This window comes from Thrips palmi, unplaced genomic scaffold (genome assembly GCF_012932325.1).
Source record: "Thrips palmi isolate BJ-2018 unplaced genomic scaffold, TpBJ-2018v1 HiC_scaffold_10, whole genome shotgun sequence".
Lineage (NCBI taxonomy): Eukaryota > Metazoa > Arthropoda > Insecta > Thysanoptera > Thripidae > Thrips > Thrips palmi.
Genome location: NW_023144621.1, coordinates 6539152 through 6559708, shown reverse-complemented (window position 1 = coordinate 6559708; position 20557 = coordinate 6539152). Strand labels below are relative to the sequence as shown.

Genomic DNA, 20557 nt, shown 5'->3' with positions numbered 1-20557 from the left:
TCGTCGCTCTGTCTCTCTCGCAACGAGCACTTCAGAGGCGCAACAGACGCATACCTCAATTCTGCGTCAGTCGCTCCTTCCTCGGCTTCACGTGACCCCCCCCCCCCCCCCCCCCCGAGCGCGGCATCCGCCACTACACTCTGATTGATTCGACGCACGTCCACAGTGGCGCGTCCGAATATGACCAGAAGCTGCCGGAGGGGGGGGGGGCGGCTGAAAAGCGAGACATTACCCGCGCAGGCTAAGAAGCACAGCACGCTGTTCGGAACGGTGCTTTCGGCTCTCTCTCGCACTGCTGCGGGTCGCCCCACGAATGCGAGAGAGAGAGAGAGACAGAGGGACGAAGCACTGTTCGGAATCAGCCCGCTGGAGGAGCCAATGACCCCTATCGCCGTGTGTTTGGAGACGAGTGTGACATGTTTGTCTCGCTGTTGGAGAGAGAGAGAGAGAGAGAGAGAGAGAGAGAGAGAGAGAGAGAGAGAGAGAGAGAGAGAGAGAGAGAGAGAGGCGGCAGGAAGGACGGGGCATCCCGGACGTGTTAGCAATGCAGATGGCGGGCCCGTCTCTAAAGCACGCGCCGCGCCCTCCCCCCGTTTTTACACCTGCCGGAAAAAGGAACCGATGAAATGAAAAAAATAACCAAACTAGTCATTGGAGACCGGTGTGAAAGAAAGGTGCGTTGGGCATTGTAAATTAAAGGCTCATCCAAGCTTAGCACACTCAACAGTGTACTACTCCAGTCAATACACTGTCCTGGGCAAAAAAAGGAGGAAGGGGAGGGGGCGGGGCTGCAGTCGTGACACAACTCAAATCCTTACGCTTCCCCCCTCCCCCAGGTTCCCCTCACGCAGACAGGATGCACAGGAGTGCCAACCTCGCATTAAAATGCGCTTTTATTGTGTTTTTCGTTATTAAATGAAGAAAGAAACAAAGACAAACGAATGCAGAAAAATAATGGCAATAATTGCGCCCGAAGGCGGCGCTGGCGGCGCGCCAACGTTCAAAATCGCGCGCGCTGACGGCAAGCAGTCCGACGGGCAGGTGCGAACGTCACTTCACTCGACGCCCGCAGCGCTGTCGTCGCTGTCTCTCTCGCACTGACGGGGCGCCGCGTGGCGGTGCGAGAGAGACAGAGCGGCGACGAAAAGCGATGCGCCCGGCCCGCATTTGCAACTCAAATCGCTGCAAAACGTTTCTTGAGAGTGTAGGCGACGGTACCGCCACGGCGCGGCGGCACAGCGCGAGCCGAGTACCGAGGTACCGAGGGAGAGAAAAAAGTGTCCTTGCGTCGCTGTGCGAAGCGCGGTAGGGACACGCTCCCCCCCTCTCTCCCTCTCTCCGAGGATTCCGTGAGCACCTCGTCGACTACCTGACAAGGCCCATACACATCGGTGTGCCCGCGCCGTGCTTGCGCGGCGGAGAAAGAACAGAAAGATGTTATCGTGGGGCGGACTGCCCCTGGTGCCCCTTCGACAACGCAGGTGTGGAGGCAAACTTCTGTGCCGTACCCGCACCATTCCTAACATCACCACGTACACAAACAGAAACAAAACAGAAAAATAATTGTCGTTCATAGCGAGTCATGGACGAGTGAGGGTGCGCACTTTTTGGCCTGATGGGGTAGTTACAATGGGGTAGTCACAAGGCTTACGTATAACACATTCGTGGCGTGACAAAAAAATCAACAAAACGTTGACAAAAAGATGAGAACGGGAATGACTGGAAAACAATCGAGCTAAGTACCTAGCCGGCGCGGTGCTGCGCGGTGCCGGGCTGGCGCGTAGCGGTGCTGCACGGCCCGGCACGGCCCGGCACGGCCCCAGGTGGGCCCGGGGGGCACAGGTGCCACGGGCGAGAGAGACACAATCACGAAGAGAGACAGAGACGGCCATTGTCTTCCATCGGTATGCCTGGTCTCGTCTTCATCGGCCCCGCCGCGGAGCCGCGGAGCGATTCCGGGCGTCGTCGCTCCGTCTCTCTCGCACTCGCGGGGCGCTCCGTCTGGGCGCGAGAGAGACAGAGCGGCGCATGGAATCCGTTTGACAGGAGTCGAACAACGGCCACGCGCCCTCGTCAAACAACGCCAGAGCGAGTCGTCGTCCTCGTGGCGAGGCGGGCCGACCCCGCACAGTCTCTGTCGCACTCGTGGGGCGTGCCGTGGTCCCGTGGGGGTGCGAGAGAGACAGAACGGCGAGGCGCCGTTCGGAATCAAGCAACCTGCTGGACGCGGCAGAGGCTTGTCTTCGCTCTCCGTATCGGACGACCAACATCCAGCAGGCATGAGGCATTGCACTGCGTTGCACCTTCAACCTGCCGTGCGCCGTGCAGTCTCAGTCCACAGTGCAGCGCCGCAGCGCCGAGCCGGCGACGTCATACGAGCCGAGCCGAGCCGAGCCGAGCCGAGCCGAGCCGGGCGCCGTGTGACGCCACCGGGCCGCAGTGCGCGGACTGTACCTGCAAATCGGCGGGAGTCGCGAGCCTGTTGGAAGCGATACGTGACGTGGACGAGCACTGTGCTTCGGAGAGCAATCCATTGGTGGGGCGACACGTTCGGTTGCTGTCCCATTTAGCGACTCTGGAGCTCAAAACGCGTCTAGAGTTTTGGCCGCCTGCACCGGCCTTCTGGCCCACTGTGCCCCGGTGTGACCCTTGACTCGACGACGCGACGTTGTTTTAGGCGCCAAGCTACCGACGGCGTCGTTGGGCAAGCGGCCGCGCTGGCAGCAGCGCCCGCCGTCGCTCCGTCTCTCTCGCGCCCCGCGGCACGCCCCGTGAGTGCGAGAGAGAGCGAGAGAGAGACCCGCTGCTGCAACTGTTGCGCCGTGTCGCACCGCGAGTGCAACGCGCCGAGCGACCTTGACTTGATGAGGGACCAGATCAATGGACCGCCTCGCTTCCCATGCAACAGGGAAGGCTCTGGGAAGTCTCTCGCTCGCACTCACACGGCGCCGCGCGTGGGTGCGAGAGAGACAGGCGGCTGTCACACACGGCTGGTCTCTGCGTGACACGGACACGGGTAACGGGCCCGCCTCGCCCGCCTCGCCGTCGGCAATATAGCAGCGTGGCACTAGACGTGGCACCGCGTGGCACACCGCACGACGAGTACGTACCCGCAAGCTACTGGGCGGACAGACGGGCAGACAGACAGGCAGACAGACAGGCCATGCAGGCGGCACGACCGGGCACGCCCAGGCACGCCCCCCGCGCCAGGATAACAGAGGACGCCCCCAGCCTTATCAGGAAAGCCAGCAACCAACCCGCCAGTCTGTCTCTCTCGCACTCGCGGGGCGCACTGGGGCACTGTGGGGGTGCGAGAGAGACAGAGCGACACTGTTCGCAGCGAGACTGCAAGCCGCGGCTGCCGCAAGGATTGCTCCGGAGTGATTTTTCGTCCGCGACATCGCGTGCGCGTCCCCCCCCCCCCCTCTCGTCCACGACCTTCCCTGATCGTCTTCCCCTCCCTAAAGGAAGATCGGCCGGTGGGAAAGTTGCATCACACGGTGCCTGCTGCGACTGTACCCCAGGGCCTTGCAGTGCCGTGCCGCGCAGTGCCGCGCAGTGCTTGTTGGAGGCTCGCAGGGACTGTACTCCAGTGCAGTGTAGTTGCTTGCAGGCGCTTGTAGGGCCTCTGAGCACTGCGGCGGCGGTGTCTCGGCGCTAAGAGACTCCAGGGCCGCTCTAGAGGTTCTCCCACTACTGAAGGTTCATTCGGGACTTAGATTGACGCTACGTAGCTTTCGGGCCGTGGCGCTCTGGACCGGGTACGGGCCATAGACAAAGTCCCTCGCTGCGGCCCTGCGGACTGATTCCGAGAGTCGTTTCCGTCGCTCTGTCTCTGTCGCACTCATGGGGCGTCCCGTGCAGGTGCGAGAGAGACAGCGAGGCGCCGCGTTGGTCCACATCACGGCGGGTGCAGCGGAGTGTGTCGCCGCTGCTGCTGCCGCGCTCCAGGTCCGGATGTCCCCCCGCCCTCCCCCTCTCTCGGAAAACGAAATCACTGGGCGGTTGTCGATATGCTTCTAAACAGCCTCGGTGCGTCCGCCCGTACATCGCCGCGACGGGCGCGACGCCCTGGGGGAGCGTCGTAAGCCACCAGTGCACAGTGGGCCAGAAGACCGGTGGAGGCCGCCAAAACTCTAGAAGCGTTTTGGAGCTCCAGAAGCACTAAATGGGACTCGAACCGAACGTGTGACCTCACCAATGGATTGCTCTTCGAACGAGGAATCCATGGGTGGGACTCGAAGGGAACGTGTGACCCTACCGGTCTTCTGGCCCACTGGGCAGAGTTCTAACATTCGTTTTAACGCGACTCGAGGTATCATGATGCGAACCAGTCACATGGATGCGACATTAGTGCATAACATTGCAACGAAAATGACGTCACATTCCTGGATTCCCAGTGGGTGGGGTCGAGGTGAGAGGACTCAAGGAGCAAAACCAAGATCGCCAAAGTCTCGAGCCTTTCCCAACCGGCCCGCGAGCAGGGCAGGACATTCCCCGGTGCCTTCGCCACCCTCTCTCTCGCACACACGGGGCGTCCCGCAGGACGGCAGACGTGCATACGGACGTGCCTCGCCCGCCACCCACACTCCCCGGCATTCCGGGGTTCCCGGAGCCGCGTCGCCGCGCTGTCTCTGTCGCACTCGCGGGGCGCCCGTAGGGTGCGAGGGAGACAGGGTGGGTTATCCCTATCGTGTTTGGCGCGCGAGGGCGGAGGGCCTGTCCGGGTCGTGCGGGGCCCGGGGCCCGAGGCCCGGGGCAGGTAATGGAAGCCCGGCGTGTCAACACCGCGGTGACGCGGGTCCCCGCCGCCGACGTGCTCCACGACGTGCTCGACGGCGTCCCCGCCAGCAGGGCGGCAGGAAGGACGCGTCTGTCGGTTTGGCGCGCGAGCCGAAAGCCGAAGCGAGTGCCGGCGGCCGAGCAAACATATTGACAGAGAGGTTAGGTTTCGAGAGACGGAGCCCCGGCGGTGGAGCCTGCATGGACCCCCAGCCCAGCCATCCCTCGAGACCTCCTCGAGACCACTGCCCGGGGACCACTGGGAACCACTACGGGGATCACTATCAATGAACTCATACCGGTCACTGAGCATCAGTGGGAACCTTTTAGCATCACTCTAGTTGCGTTTGGTATGCGCACATTGAGGCAGAAGACCGGTGGATGCGGTCAAAAGTCCCGGACGCGTTTTGAGATCCGGGACTCGAACCGAACGAGTGACCCCACCAATGGATTCCTCGTCCAGAGAGCAATCCATTGGTAGGGTCACACGCTTGGTTCGAGTCCCGTTTAGAGACTCTGGAGCTCAAAACGCGTCTAGAGTTTTGGCCGCCTCCACTGTGGCCCACTGTGCGGTGTGGGCGGACGTTCCATCATTGATCACTGGGGATCGGTGGAGGGAGATATTTACGCTCTCTACGGACTCTGCATGGGTCACCAGGGACGCTCGATGGCTTACCAGGGATTACAGCGGCCTGGCCCAGCGCGCTGCCACACTGCAATAGAGGCCCAGCCGGGAATCCCCGGTGCGCGTTCGGGAGGCGCCAACTGATTGATTCCCATATCGTTGCCTTGCCTTCTGGCCTTCGTCCGACAACGGGACGACGGAACGGAACGACGAACGGGCTGCCGACAGTCCGCGGCAAACAAGCTATGCACGCGCGAGATTCGGATGGAAAGAAACTAACGACTGCTTCCTGCCAGACGTGCACCAGGTGTCTAGAGCACTGTGAAGTGAGAACCCTAGATCACAGTGGGCCAGAAAACGGGTGGGGGCGGCCAAAACTCTCGACGCGTTTTAAGCTCCAGAGTACAGCTGAATGGGACTCGAACCGAACGTGTGACCCCACCAATGGATTGCGCTCCGAACGAGGAATCCATTGGTGGGGTCACACGTTCGGTTCGAGTCCTGCTTAGCGACCCTGGAGCTCAAGACGCGTCCAAAGTTTTCACCACATCCACCGGTCTTCTGGCCCACTGTGGGTGGCCCTGCGGATTGGCGCGCTGGCCAGCCGAAACGAACCCTACACTACTGGACGGCCAAACATCCGGGCGGCCCTGATAAAAAGGGCCGCTGTTGGGAAAAGTTGATTGCAGTACACCGAAAGGCTTATCTGTGAAGGGAAGCGGTTGCACGTATACAGTGTGGCGGGCGGAGCGGCGCTGCGCAGACGGACTAACCTCTACTTGACTCCAGCCGTCGCCACGAGGGCTGTGGCTGCCGGCCACGCAGCCAGCCAGCCACGCAGCCAGGCTCGGGACTGAAACGAATCCTTTGTTCGACGGAGTTTCAAGCGAGGGGGAAGGAGATTGGAAAGGGAAGGGGCAGGCTCCGATTTTCCATGCTCCACATCTTTACGTTCTGAGAAAAGCGCGGAAAAGCAAACCCCGACGTTCGGGTGTTGTGAAAAAAAAACAGGCGAGGGTTTTCATTTCTCGAGAAAAGTGCGCTCTAAAGACGGTTTCATTCAACTAACGCTTGTGCGACAACATTGACGACATTGATTGAAAAGAATTTTCATTTTCACGCGCAGGTGTACTATTTCAGCTCTGGTCAACTCCCCCAAGCGTCCAAAGAAATCCATCTGGCACACTGAAGAAAGTACTATGTATATTATCACACCCCGCAGGTACTGTTAATACAGAATTTTTCGAGTGCAGTGTCCCCGGGGTCCCCGCCTGGCTCACGCAAAGGTGATAAGGTCGACGCATATCTCACAGGAGCGGGCGCATGTTTCGGTGTAATGTATTTGTCTCGACGTATTTGCATGTGACGCGCGTAATCCCTCAGACACGCACACTGTCAGGAACTTTGTCTTTTCGCGTTTTTTTTTCGAAAAAGAAATGAAAAAAAAAAAGTGACGCACTTTGTGACCGCACAAAGTGCTAAGCAGTATAAAAGAAGCGTAAAATATAAAAGAGTGTGACGAGGTCGTGACAAGTGAGTGCAAAGATTGTGACATGTGTGACACGTTTTGATGCGAGCGTGACGAGATCGTGACAAGTTCAAATTTCACAACACGCGAGTGACGAATTGGAAACCCGTGCAGGACACGTGCCAGGCCTGGCGCGTGATGACACTACACCGGAAGGCCGACTGCAAATATACGCCCCATCCAGTCCATCCATTCGGTCCATATGATCGACATCATGAGACCTGGTTAGCGCACTACATCGGGCCCCGCTGGCACACCGCTAAAACGAGTGGCAATTTTCGGAATTTAAGAGCGGCGCAGAGGGATTCGAATTAGGAATGCCACGGAGTTGCCGAACCTCGGAAGGCTCAACCGAGTAGTTCGGTGTGCTTTGCACCGTTCAGAGGACACCCCACAGTGGGGCAGGAGACCCGGTGGAGGCGTCCAAAACACTAGACGCGTTTTGACCTCCAGAGTGGCTAAAACGGACTCGAACCCATTTAGAGACTCTGGAGCTCAAAACGCCGTCTAGAATTTTGGCCACCTCCACCGGTCTTCTGGCCCACTGTGCACCCGCACCTCAGCCCGGTCATTTGGCCTCCACCAGCAAACGACACGGTGACCCCATCGGGAGTGCACACCCGTGGCTACTCTGTCGAAACCTTCAACCTTCGCGGGATTTTCACAGTGTGTGTGACACTCGGACTTGCTAAGAGCCGCTTGCGGAAGCCACTGCGTGGCCGTTGACCGCGTGTGTCGCCATCCCCAGCCAAGTTCAGGGCCTCCACAACACTGTGAGGGCCTTCCCCGGGGTGGTAGGCCCAGCTCTGTCTCTCTCGCACCCCTCCGAGACGCCCCGCGAGTGCGAGCGAGAGACCCTGCAGGTGTGCCCGGCCCTGCCCGGCCCTGCTCGACCTGGCCCGGTGGCCGACTGGGTGACAGACCCACCGCGCTGCCGGAATTGAAATTTTCGTCTCATGAGAACGACTCTACGAGAGCGATACTACGCGCTACGCGACGCAGGCCGGGCCAGGCCGGGCCAGGCGACACTGCTTTGACTTTCAAAGTGTTCGGTCCCTACCTCTTGCCGCCCGGGTGGGGCGGGGCGGGTGCCCCCGCGAGTGCAAAGTGCCAGAAAAATCACACACAGCGCGGCGGGCACGGCGGGCAGCGGGCCGGGACCCGGTCGGCCGGAAGTACTAGTCAGAGAGAGAGACACTTCCGGTGGCGGCAGCGCGGCGAGGACGCGAGGCAACCGCCAGTAGGCTGCAGTAGGCCATGCGCGACGCCAAACAGGCAAACTGCCGAACGCCGCCAAAAAATTGGCGCAACACAATTGCGGCTGGAAATGGCGGCGGAATGGTTGGCCAATTCCGATGGCGTGCGTGCAGAATACGCGGCGCGAGTGTCGCCCCACTGCCACCGACCGAAGCGCAGACAGACAGACAGACAGACGGGCAGACAGACAGCGGGGTCAAGGCAGAAACACGTGCCTGGGAAGCCACCTTCACACCCATTATAGTGCGGGCCCGACGGGTACCTCCACAGAGCTGCGTGGCGCGCGGCGCCGGGCGTGAGGTACCGGCTGGTGCCCGCACCGGCCGGTACCAGAGAAAAAGAAAAAGGCAGTTGCGGGAGGATTCGAACCCGGGATGCAGTGACACCGAGGGACACGCCGGCGTGTCGCGTGGCGGAGTGGCGGCACGCTGATTCCGAGAGTCGTTTTCTCTCTCGCACCTGAAAGGGGCGCCACATGAGTGCGAGAGAGACAGATCGGCGACAAAGACTAAGCGGGCTAGCGCGACGAGACCACGCGGCCGCGGTGGTAAATTAATAACAACAATAAAACAATCAACAACAGCTGGAGATGAAAAAGGGAGATTGCGGGGATTTGAACCCGGGGCAACAATAATAAGGGGCTCGCCGGAGCGTGGCCACCGCAACCGCATGCGCAAACGCTTTGGTACATAGATGACGCAACGCGACTATGCATCTGCCGACGCCGCGCTGCACCGCGCTGCACTGCACGCGAGCATGTCCCGTTCGCCGAGGCTCAGGTTAGGTCCGCGTCAGAGACGCTGTCGCGATGCAAGGAGCAGCTGACGCACAGTGGGCCAGAAAACCGGCGCCGGCGACCGAAAGTCTTGACGCGTTTTGAGCTCCAGAGTCGCTAAACAGGACTCGAACCGAACGTGCGAGCCCACCAATAGGATCCTCGTTCGGAGAGCAATCCATTGGTGGGGTCACACGTTCGGTTCGAGGCCCATTTAGCGACGGGAGATGCGTTATGCCGTTACGAACGTGAAGAGCGCCAGGTTACGGCCAGAGGGCCGCCGACGCTGAGGCATGCCTCGCGGCGAACTCCACCATCCGTCAGAATCACCAGCACACTGGCACACGCCCACAGTGATGTCACACCCGTCAAAACCCACGGCAGCCAAGTCACGTGGGAGGCTTTGAACCCGCGAACCGTGGACCCGCTGTCTCTCTCGCACCCTTCAGGAGCGCGCCACGAGTGCGAGAGAGACAGAGTGAGTCGCGGTGCCGGTGGTCGTCAGAATGTCAGTCAGTGGCACACCGGCCCGGCCGGGCCTGGCGTCCGAACGTCGAGTCGTCTTCACCAACATGACCACCTTCACTGACGGCGTCCTTGCCGGCGTCCTTGCCGGCGTCCTGGACGACGGGGCATCCGTAGTAGAGCAGCAGCGGGGCCATGGTCGCCGTCATCGGCCGGCGGTGGCGGCGAGGACACGCCGAGGAGGCCGAGCAGGGACCAACCTAGATCGTCCGAGCACGCGCACTGCAGCACACCACACAACACTTCACTGCAATCCACTGAGGCACTCGCGCGTTCGGAGGGGAAACCCGGCGGACGACAAGCAGGTCCTGACACTCGCGGCGCGGCGGGCGCGGCGGGCTCGGCGAGGTGCGACAGGGACGGCGGCCACGCGACGAGGTGAGGTACCGCGACGCAGGGAGCGGCGCGACTGAGCCCGCCGCCCGCCGCTGCGCCCGCCGGCCCCGCCCCCCTCGCCGCCCCCACCCGCCGCCGCCGGGCAGACCGGCAGGCCGGGCCCAACTGATAGTTGCCCCCCCTCCCCGCCGTCACCAGTCGCGCTGGCAGCTGACTCGGTCCGGCCGTCCGCCGTGTGGCTGACTGACTGACTAGCCGACTGTGGGAGTGACAGTGACGCCACTAGAAGCAGTACGGCACGGCGGCACGGCCCAGGACACGGCCTAGGTCTAGGAGGCGCGGCTCGGCACGGCCCGGCACGGCCCGGCGTCGCGGTGCATGGCCATGGCGCGGCGTGGCGTGGCGTGCCATGGCGCCATCGCTGCCCGTTGGATCGCAGCCACGTAACTGGGGCGAAAACGCGGCGACATTGCGAGGGTCTACGCGGCCGCGGCGTGCCGTGGCCGTGCATCCACGGTGCATCCTCCGGGCGGGACCAGGCTTCCGCTTCCGTTGCAGCGCGGCTGCCGACTCATTCGTTTCGCCGCTGTCTCTCTCGCGCTCGTGGGGCGTCCCGTAGGGGTGCGAGAGAGACAGAGCGGTCCTTCGGAATCAGGGGGCCGCAGCATCGACGGGCACGAGTTATCGCGGGCTTCGAGTCTCGCGAGCTGTAGGTAGCGAACGAGACTTTAAGATGACACAGAACACGACTCCACAACCAGGCCGAATGTGTGACCCCACCAATGGATTCCTACTTCGGAGAGCAATCCATTGGTGGGGTCACACGTTCTGTTCGAGTCCGATGTAGCGACTCTGGAGCTCAAAACGCGTCTAGAACTTTGACCGCCTCCACCGGTCTTCTGGCCCACTGTGCGTCGGCCACGAAAAGCGAATTAGGCTGAGCAGAGCTGACCCGGGGGCCCAGCCCAGGGCACAGCCTCGGGCTCAGCTTGAGCGCGCCGCGCTGTAGACGCAGGGGCGTGGCGTGGCGGGGCGCGGCGTGTGCAAACAGTAAACACATGAAAGCGGCCTGCTCGCCTCGCCTCGCTCGAGCCCAGGCCCGACAAGAGTACCACCACCAGCAACAGAGAGAGAGAAAGAGAGAGGAAAATAAGATGGAAACCAAAAATCAAGTTTTCCTGTGACTGTCGTGCGGTAATTCCCGACACTGTTTGCTGTCCTTGTTCGTCTTGGATGACAGTGCCACTTTGACTCAAGCCGCGACTGGCACGGCACGGCACGCCACGGCACGGCATGGGAGCCGAGCAGCCAAGCAGCGCCGCTATTGTTTCGGAGCACTGACAAATGAGAGACTTGCGTCTCTAGCGGGGGTGCGTTGCGTTCCTGACCTCGAGGCCGCCTAGAGAGACGCACCGAGCCATCCCGGCCCCGGCCGCCCGGCCCGGCCCGGACCACCGGGTTAAAAACGAGACCGACTCTGTTCGGGGCGTCTGGATTCCTTCCATCTCTCTGTCTCTCTCTCTGGCTGGGCGTTCCTGGTCGCTGTTATCAACAGTTCTGTTTCAGCCAGGAGCCACGTCTGCCCCTGCGCACGCACGGACACACACACACACTCACTCACATCCCGGCAAGAATCCACGAGTGCACTACACTACAAGGAGACGACTTCACATTTCACAGCCTTTCGAGATTCATGGCAGACGTGCACTTATTACGAGAGAGAGAGAGAGAGAGAGAGAGAGAGAGAGAGAGAGAGAGAGAGAGAGAGAGAGAGAGAGAGAGAGAGAGAGAGAGAGAGAGGCCGGGTGCAGCCGATGATGCGCAGCCCGATTTAGACTGCACTTGAGAATGGTCTGCGAGTCAAGAGCGACGCGTTTTGTGTTTCTGCCCCACAAAGCCGACGGAGGAAGCGCTGCATAACAAAGAAGAATCTTTTTATGCATTTCTGTTCGATTGCCGTTTTGAGTCTCCATCGTAGGAGTCCGTCACTATGCAGTCCGATTCCCGACAGTGACGCGCCCTGCCTTCTCTCGCGCCCCTTCGCCGCGGCCCGCGAGTGGGAGGGAGAGAGAGGGAGAGAGGCACGCTAGTTGAGACATCGATCGGTGGCAGCGGGGTGGGTCATCAGTTGATAAACGCATTAATTAAGCATGAGTGACGGGCATTGGCTGGGGCGGCATGGCGTGACTCTGGAGAGTCGAGCAAAGAAAGTGACGTCACTCCGTCTCTCTCGCACTCAGGGGCCGCGGCCCGGCGGTGCGAGAGAGACGGAGTGTTGCAGGTAATGCCCCGAGATGCGCCGGGCAGGGCGGGCAGGCACTCGGACGACACAAAGGCCCTTGGCCGATAGGGCGGCTGAATCATTCATGCAGGCGAGGGCGAAGTTCGCTCCATCCCCTCAGTTTATAAATTATGAAACACGGGCTTATTTTTTATTTTTTCCCCGTCGTCGGAATAATGCAAGGACTTCGGTTTCCGGCAGAGACCGAAGTCTCCGATACGGTATCGACATCGTGGAGGGGGAGGGGGACAGGCGGCAGTGTCCTGGGACGGGCCTGGGACGGGCCGGCCGCATGTCGCGTTCGCGTGCCCCAGCCTCGGCCACAGCCGCTAGCTCAGAGACTTCAACGCACAAGTTTGCATGCCGTGCCCCGCACTCCCGCACTCCATGCAGCCACCTTGACAGAGAGACAGCGACGCACAGTGGGCCAGAAGACCAGCGCCGGTGGCCAAAAGTCTACAAGCGTTTTGAGCTTTAGAGTCACTAGGGTGAGCGTGTGACCCCAGCAATGGATTCCTCGTTCGGAGAGCAATCCATTGGCGGGGTCACACGTTCCGTTCGAGTCCCATTAGCGACTCTGGAGCTCAAAACGCGTCTAGAATTTTGGCCGCGGTGTGCGGAGAAATTCTGCTGGTATCGATTAAGCCGCAAGCAGGACGCATTGGGTCAATTAAGTTTCCCAGGTCTCTCCATCAACAAGAGGCAGGAGTTGAATAATTCCAGTTTCCTCCATTTTGACCCCGTCGCTGGCCTACCTGCAGACGACCCGACGGGCGACGGGCGACGCGAGGCGACCAAACTCACCTGAAACAGAAAATGATGAATCATGAATGTAATTCGAGTCCAACACACATACTTAGTTCCGCGGCATAATGGCTCGGCCGGCTCGGCAGCCCTCTGGGCCCCAGCTGACGGCGAGCCTCGTCAATTTATCAAGACAGAGCGAGACAGAGCGTCCCTCCCTTTCCTTCCATCCCCAATATCGGAAAAAGGACAAGGCACTGCACGCGTGGGCTGCGGTCTGCGTGACGGCGCCGTCGTCGTGGTCACTCAGCGGACTGATTCGTCGCTCCGTCTCTCTCGCACTCACGGGGCGTGCCGTATGGGTGCGAGAGAGACAGAGCGAGACCCTCGGCTTCAGTCTGCCGGTGGCAAATTTCCCTCACGGTGGGGGAAAGGGAAGGGAAGGTGTCCCACGTCAGGGTTGCCACGTCCTATGTTTGATTTTTCCCACTTTAGACCATCTTTCAGGCAATGTTCCTAACTAACACGATAAAAACGGCAACAGGTTTTACCACAAAGCCTATGGTAGAGATATAGGCGATTTCCAGGGAGGTCCTGGAAAAACCAGAAACCGTTTTTACCGTGAGAAGCTCAAGCAAAATGGAAAAAATTAGGCCAATAAAAGGTTCCCTTAAGACATCCCCCCTTTTTTGGCCTTTTCAGGGTTCAAAAACTCCCACGAAGGGGAAATTTCCCACGACTTGGCTACATTGTCCCGCCCACGCAGTCAGGAAGGATTGACGGCGTAGTGGGCAACCGCAAAGGGGCCAAAGCCGGCACCACCACCACACACGTGGGAAACGCCCCAGCACTTGGTGCCGTGACGGACTTCTTCCATCCCCCTCCCACTCACCCCTTCCTGCACCCCTGCCCTCTCCCCTCTCCCTCGCACCCGATTCATTCGGGGCCACCAAGAACAGGGGAAAGAAGGCGCAAAATAAACTACTTTCCGCGGAATTTTTTTTTCAAGAACGCGCCTAGAGCTTAAAGTGGATTTCTAAAAAACCTGGCCGACGGTCGCGCGCGTCCGTGATACACACACACACACACACACACACACACACACACACACACACACACACACACACACACGAGACTCAAAGGAGGGCGAGCTGGTTTGCCCAGTTTACTCGACAAATACGTTGAGCCACTAAAGAAAAGTGTGAGCGGCCAGCCAGAGCCTGGATTTGACGTCGGCCCTCTCGGCCCTCCTCAAACGCTTCGCCCCGCTGTTTGTTTACTTGCGAGTCCGGCGGGGCCTCGGATGGACCTTCGAGATCTCGAAGCGCGCGTCAGGGGTGTCCGTGTGTGTGTGTGTGTGTGTGTGTGTGTGTGTGTTTTCCGCAAGTACGGAGTAACCGAGGGGAGTGCAAGCTTGCAGTCAGACACGTGTTCAAGGAGGCATCCCGTTCCCCACACTCGAAACGGTCGTTTCTTGAACCATGGTGATAATTAATAGTGTATGCCTGCAACAAAGTGACTTTATATGAATCCTTCAGAAAAATTCACTTATTGCTAGTAAATTTTTAGTGGTTCAAGAAATGACTTATTAAGGTTGCGATTTCGAGTCACCTACTCAAACCTTTTTGTCTTTCAAATTCCATCGGCATGCAGTGTTGATTCCTCTTTATCAAGATGCGTCATCAGGACGGTCCGCAAACGTAAACACGATAGCTAGCTGCCTGGCCAGTTGACCGCCTCTCCCAGCCTCACATTTCAGTTGGGGCCCTCGGAGTCGTCGTCACTGTCGGTATTCTCCTCGCGTCTCTGGGCCCCCTCCCCCTCGCCCCCTCGGTCCCTGAGTCAGTGCATAGGAGTGCACAGTCGGAAAATTCCGTGGAAAGTTCATGGAAAACGGAAATCTGTAAAATGGAAACGATCGCCGTAAAAAGAAAGGAGTCGTAAAAATCAAACGCGTCTTTTGTTCACAGGGATATTTCTAGCAGTGCGACGGAAGTCCAAAGATTCCATCGATATATGTTGCGTTATATGCGCATGCGTTAAGCATGCGACACACACACACACACCAACACACACACACACACACACACACACAGGAAGTTTATGCGCCCCCACCACGCTACGCTATTGCGACGATGGGGCACACCGGCGGGAACAGACTGGCAGGGTGTGCACTGACTTCCGAAACAGTACCCAGTCCGACAGTCGGTCTGCCTGTCTGTCTGTCTGTCTGTCCTTTCCGTCCGGCCATTCATCTCAGAAACGAGACAAAACAAGTCGCAGTGTCGGATTGCCCCGTCAACTTTTTCAATAACGCCCGTCGAAAAATCTAGTTCAATTTTAGCCAGCCCCCCTCTCGTTCAAACAGTCGCGTAAACACACACACACACACACACACACACACACCGCTATTCTAATAGGTGTTTTCTTACCCCCCGCCGCCTTGCCCTAGGCGATCTAGACCCCGCCCTAGACGCGTCAAAGGCGGGCAGAGCAGCCGAACTAAAACGGGGATCTAGAAAAAGAGGTCATGCATTGTGGGCAGAGGCTGGGCTGCTGATGGGGGCCGCGTTCGAGATCCCCGCAGACTGATTTCCGAGAGTCGTTTTCGTCGCTCTGTCTCTCTCGCGTGAGGCGCCCCGTATGGGTGCGAGAGAGACAGCCTGGCGGTGCATTTCGGCCCCTGCCCCCCTGACGGACCGCGGCGTGGAGTACGTGCCTCCCCCTCCCCCTCTCCGTCGGACTGGTGGGTCTTTACGACCACCGAGTGTTTCTACTCAAGCGTGCGGTCTTTCACAACCTGTCAAAGACCTATTTTTAATTCGTCGTAAACAGGGCTAGCGGCGGGGGAGGCCCGGCTAGGGGTTACCGCGGAAAAAGAGGGAAGGGGGCCCGCCCAGGGAATTTCCGAGTTCACCGCGGAACTCACGTGCATTCCCTTGGCGCGTTGAGCGCGAACGAGCGCACAGTGGGCCGGAAGACCGGAGGAGGCGGTAAAAATCCCGGGCGCGCTGACGCCCAGAGTCGCTAAACGGGACTCGAACCGAACGTGTGACCCCCACCACTGGATTCCTCGTTCGGAGAGCAACCCATTGGTGGGGTCACACGCTCGGTTAGAGTTCCATTTAGCGACCCTGGAACTCAAAACTCGTTTAAAGTTTTTGGCCGTCTCCAACGGTCTTCTGGCCCACTGTGCACCGACCGCGCCCCACGGCGGCGGGCATCGTCGCTCCGACTCTCTCGCACCGCCGGGTGCCCTGCGAGTTCAAGAGGGACACAGAGAGAGACAGCCCTAAACAAGACTTGCGGTGGCGCGCGTGGCGCGGGGGGTGAGTAACCTACGCAAACTCAAGGCGGGAGTGTAGTGGGGCGCCTTCAAGGTGTTACGTCATTTAACAACCCTGGAGAGCAATTACGGAGCACGGGCCGTGTGCTTTCCGAGCAACCAGAAGTAAACAGAGGGGCTGCTGCGTGGGCGGACGGGGAGGGGGAGGGGAGGATGCTGGCGGGCTGGCGGTTGGCCGCTCACGCCAAACTAGAGTACCGGACATCGAGACCGATTTGTTTCCCGCGCGCGTTTCGCAAGAAAATAAACAAAGTGGCGTTTTTAGATATTCGCCCACCGCGCGTGCTGATGCAGCACAGTGGGCTAGAAGACCGGTGGAGGCGGCCGAAACTGTAGGCGCGTTTTGAGCGCCAGAGTTGCTGAACAGGACTCGAACCGAATGTGTGATCCCACCAATGGATTCCTCCTTCGGAAAGCAATCCATTGGTGGGGCCACACGTTCGGTTCGAGTCCCATTTACCGAGACTCTGGAGCTCAAAACGCGTTCGGTCAGCTGATGCAGCCTGCAGCCGCCACTCCATGGTCCGCGGCGCGCGGCCTCCGCCACTTGGCGCCCGGCCGACCGACTGCACAACTCGCTGTCCAATTATAAATTCACGGCCAAGTTGGACCTTTCGGCTTCCACACTGTAGATACGCCGGTAATTAGGACGAGCAGAAGCGAAACGCGAAGCCCGGCGAAGCCTCATCAATGTTTCCCCTGACTTGTTCCGCTTTCGCAGCGACTCGTGTTTCCAGTGTTTCCAGAGTTTGAATGCGGCAATGCGGCGGCAGTGGCGGCGAGCAAAGGGGTGGGCGGCCGGGAGAGACAGCGCCGAGCAGAGCGGAGAGTTCTCAGAAAGAGTTCCAGAAGAAACGCTCTCGGCCAGAGGAAACGCTGTTGACGGAAAGGGGAGTGCTGGAAGGGAGTGCTTGAAAGGAGACTTTTGAAGGGAGTGCCTGAAAGGGTGACTGCTGGAAGGGAGTGCTGGCAGGGTGACTGCTAGGACGGGGTACTGGAAGGGTGACTGCTCAAGGGAGTGCTGGTAGGGTGACTGCTAGGACGGGGTACTGGAAGGGTGACTGCTCAAGGGAGTGCTGGGGTGGCCGCGAGAGCTGGAGAACGTCGCGGGCTCCAGGCAGCCTCCATAAAGAGACGGGCTAGAGGGGCGGCCGTGTCCATACCTTCTATTCATCCGCCTCCCCATCTTTCCCGGGAAATTTATTTTCCGAGCGGTGGGCGCTTTCCCGCCTTCACCGCCGCCGTAACTCACCGCCTTATTACTGCCTTTCAAAAATTTATCGCCCCGTGAAGCGAGCCGGCCGGAAGGAAGGCCTCTATAATTTGGTCACATACTCGTGTCTCGTGGCGCAGCACAGTGGCCCGGAAGACCGGTGGGGGCGGTCAAAATCCCGGACGCGTTTTGAGCTCGAGAGTCGCTGAATGGGACTCGAACCGAACGTGTGACCCCACCAATGGATTCCTCGTTCAGAGAGCAATTTACTAGTGTGGTCACACGTTCGGTTCGAGTCCTGCTCGGCGACTCTGAACTCAAAACGCGTCTAGAGTTTTTGCCGTCTGCGCCGGTCTTCTGGCCTACTGTGCGCAGTGCGGTCAGGTGGCCGGACGACCGGCCCGGGTTCGACTCCCGGCGGAAGCGGCTTTTTTCCTGCCCCGGCCACAGGGAGACGCGCCTAGCTGGCCGCCGCGGTGTGCCGCGCGAGCCGCCGCCACCCACGCACACCCCGCGGAGGGGCGGTGCCCGGCCAGGCGCCCGGCCAGGCGCCCCGCACGCGGTTCAACCCCTAACGCGTAATTTATGAGGTGGAGTCGTTGAGACACTAAATAACACGCTTCCCTCGCTCGCCCCTCCAGCCCCCTCCTCCCTCCCCTCACTGTGCCGATGGTGTGGCACTCGATGACCTCAAGCCGCTGTCACACTGTAGACGCACTTTTTGCGCTCAGGTGGGCATCACACTGCCAAACGCCCGGACGCTTCAGCGTTCACCACTTCAACCATCCCCAGTCCTACCCCAAAAGATTGAGAAGTTACATAAAAGAAAGAAAAATCGATTTTGAGAGTTGAGTTGGTATAAAGATAGCTTCTGCTCAACTTTGAGATGATAATTTCATGGGTGGCTCGCCTGTACGCAGTGTCGCCTGGCTCATGGCTCGTCCGTCCACTATTGGCTCGCGAGTAGCTGCTCATGAAACATTTGGCCACCCCACCGCCCCCACCATGGCAGTCTGTACCAGGGCGCGTGTGACTTACCCTAATCGATGGCTCGACGGAGGCCTGGCCAGACCGCACAGTGGGCCAGAAGACCGGAGGAGGCGGTCAAAATCCCGGACGCGTTTGGAGCGCTAAATGAGACTCGAACCGAACCTGTGACCCCACCAATAGATTGCTCTCCGAACGAGGAATCCTTCAGTGGGGTGACACGTTCGGTTCGAGTCCTATTTAGCGACTATGGAGCTCAAAACGCGTCCAGAGTTTTGGCAATGTGACTTTTGCCCGGCCACCGACTGACAGTGTAGTGTAGCCTCCCTCATGGCGTGCCGACGCGTGCGGCGCGCCGCCCTATTTAAACAACTATTTAAAATCATTAGCGGCGAAGCGAAGCAGATCAATGATTCATGCCGATAGGGGGAGAGATAGGCCGGGGCGGCGAGGGATAGCCCGCCGGGGCGGGGCGGGGCGGGAGGGCCGCGGCACTGCCGGGGTGGGACGGGGACGGGGCGGATGAGTGAGTAAGTGGCGAAGCGGCCCAAGTCCCATCGATTAAAGCAGCGAAATGCCGCCTGCCTGTTTGTCTGGCCGATGTCACCGCTCTATAAGTCAGTTCGGCGGCACGCTGCCGCCCCGTCGCCCCATCGACTCGCGCTTCGGACTTCTCCACACGTTGTCTCTGTCTGGCCCGCCGCGCCCTGCCCTGCCCATCTGCCAGTGGCTTGACTGCTTGCCAGCCGAGCACTAATCGACCACCCCCTTTCCCCTCCCCCTCCGCCGCCGGTTTGAATCTCCCGCCATAAGTCGTGAGGGGGAATTCCGCTTGATATTGCGGTGGTCTCTCTCTCTCCCTCTCTCTCTCACACACGCACAAAGGCGGCGATTGTGGTCGCGGGGATGTTCTTCTTATCTGGCCACCAGCGAAGAGAGTGTCAGCGTGTGTGTGTGTCAGTGTGTGTGTGTGTGTGTGTGCAGCGCGGCGACAACCGACAACCACCTCGCGGCGGCGCCACCACCGACGCGGCGACGTGTGATGCCCCCGTGGCAGGTGTGTCGCGGCTACTTGTGTGGCCTTGCGGTGGACAGGGACGGACCGGACGAACGGACAGACAGACAGACAGAAAGACAGACAGACGGGCGGCAAGACAGACAGCAGAGCAGGGACGCGCGGTGTGCATAGAGCGGCCATTGTCCACCGAATGAATCGCGAGCAGGGCGATGTGTGTGCCGCGACGTGGGGCCGGGCCGAGGCGCGAAACACACACACAACCTCACACACACACACACACACACACACACACACACGTGCGTCAAGTTTTAAAAACGGCGCGGTGGCGGCGGCAGCACCTAGGCGAGCGCGGCAGTTTGACGAAACGTCCGGCCGGCCAGGACGCCGTCGGCTGCCGTCGGCCGTCGGGGCATTTGGAAGCGGTCCAGACTCACCTCGCCGTCGACGAGGCCCTCGCCGAGGCCGGGCGGGCCGAGCGGGGGAAGCGATTTACGGGCATTTTCGGAGAGAGCGAGAGCGAGAGAGAGAGAGAGAGAGAGAGAGAGAGAGAGAGGGGGGGGGGGCAGACAGACAGACTGAGGTGGGGGTGAGGGAGGCAGAGAGCGGGCCTCGGGGCGGGCACGGCGCCCGGCGAGCACCAGGTAGGCCGCTGGCGTGCCGGCCGGGCACGAAGTGTTGCCTACCTAGCGGGCGCTAGCCTGCAACGCATCGCGCACTTGACTTGGGGAGGGCTGTCGCTGTCCCTGTCACTCACCATTTCTGTTCTCGCTGTCCGCCGGCTTCATCTGGATCGGGTGATGCATCTGCAACAGGGAGACACGGGCGTTAGTGGTTGGTGGGCGGGGAGCGGCGGAGACGGGAAGGCGGCGGAGCGGATTCGCGTCGGAAAACGAGGAAAACACAATGCGAGCTGAGTACCTCGTTGGCGAGCCGCCAGCACCCATACCTTGGAGGGCTCGAGCCCCCCGCCCCTCCCCGGGCCGGGCCCCGGCCGCCCTTGCGGGCCTTGCGGCCACCCCCGCCCAGAGCCGAGGTCCTGCCAAGCCATTCCGAACGGTCGTTTCGGCGCTGTCTCTCTCGCACCCCTTCGGCACGACCAGCGAGTGCGACAGAGACAGACGACGGCCCGCTGGCTGCCAG

At 60.2% G+C, this 20557-nt stretch overlaps 1 protein-coding gene across 11 annotated transcripts in view; it reads right to left on the bottom strand.

The window, feature by feature from the left end:
• LOC117652954 (CUGBP Elav-like family member 1) overlaps window positions 1-20557 on the bottom strand; it is a 199003-nt gene that overhangs the window by 23403 nt on the left and 155043 nt on the right. For all 11 annotated transcript variants that reach the window (XM_034398255.1, XM_034398290.1, XM_034398281.1 and 8 more), the window contains one exon: window positions 20172-20220. In XM_034398255.1, coding sequence (XP_034254146.1) covers window positions 20172-20220 — 49 coding nt within the window. The remainder of the gene's footprint in view (window positions 1-20171; window positions 20221-20557) is intronic.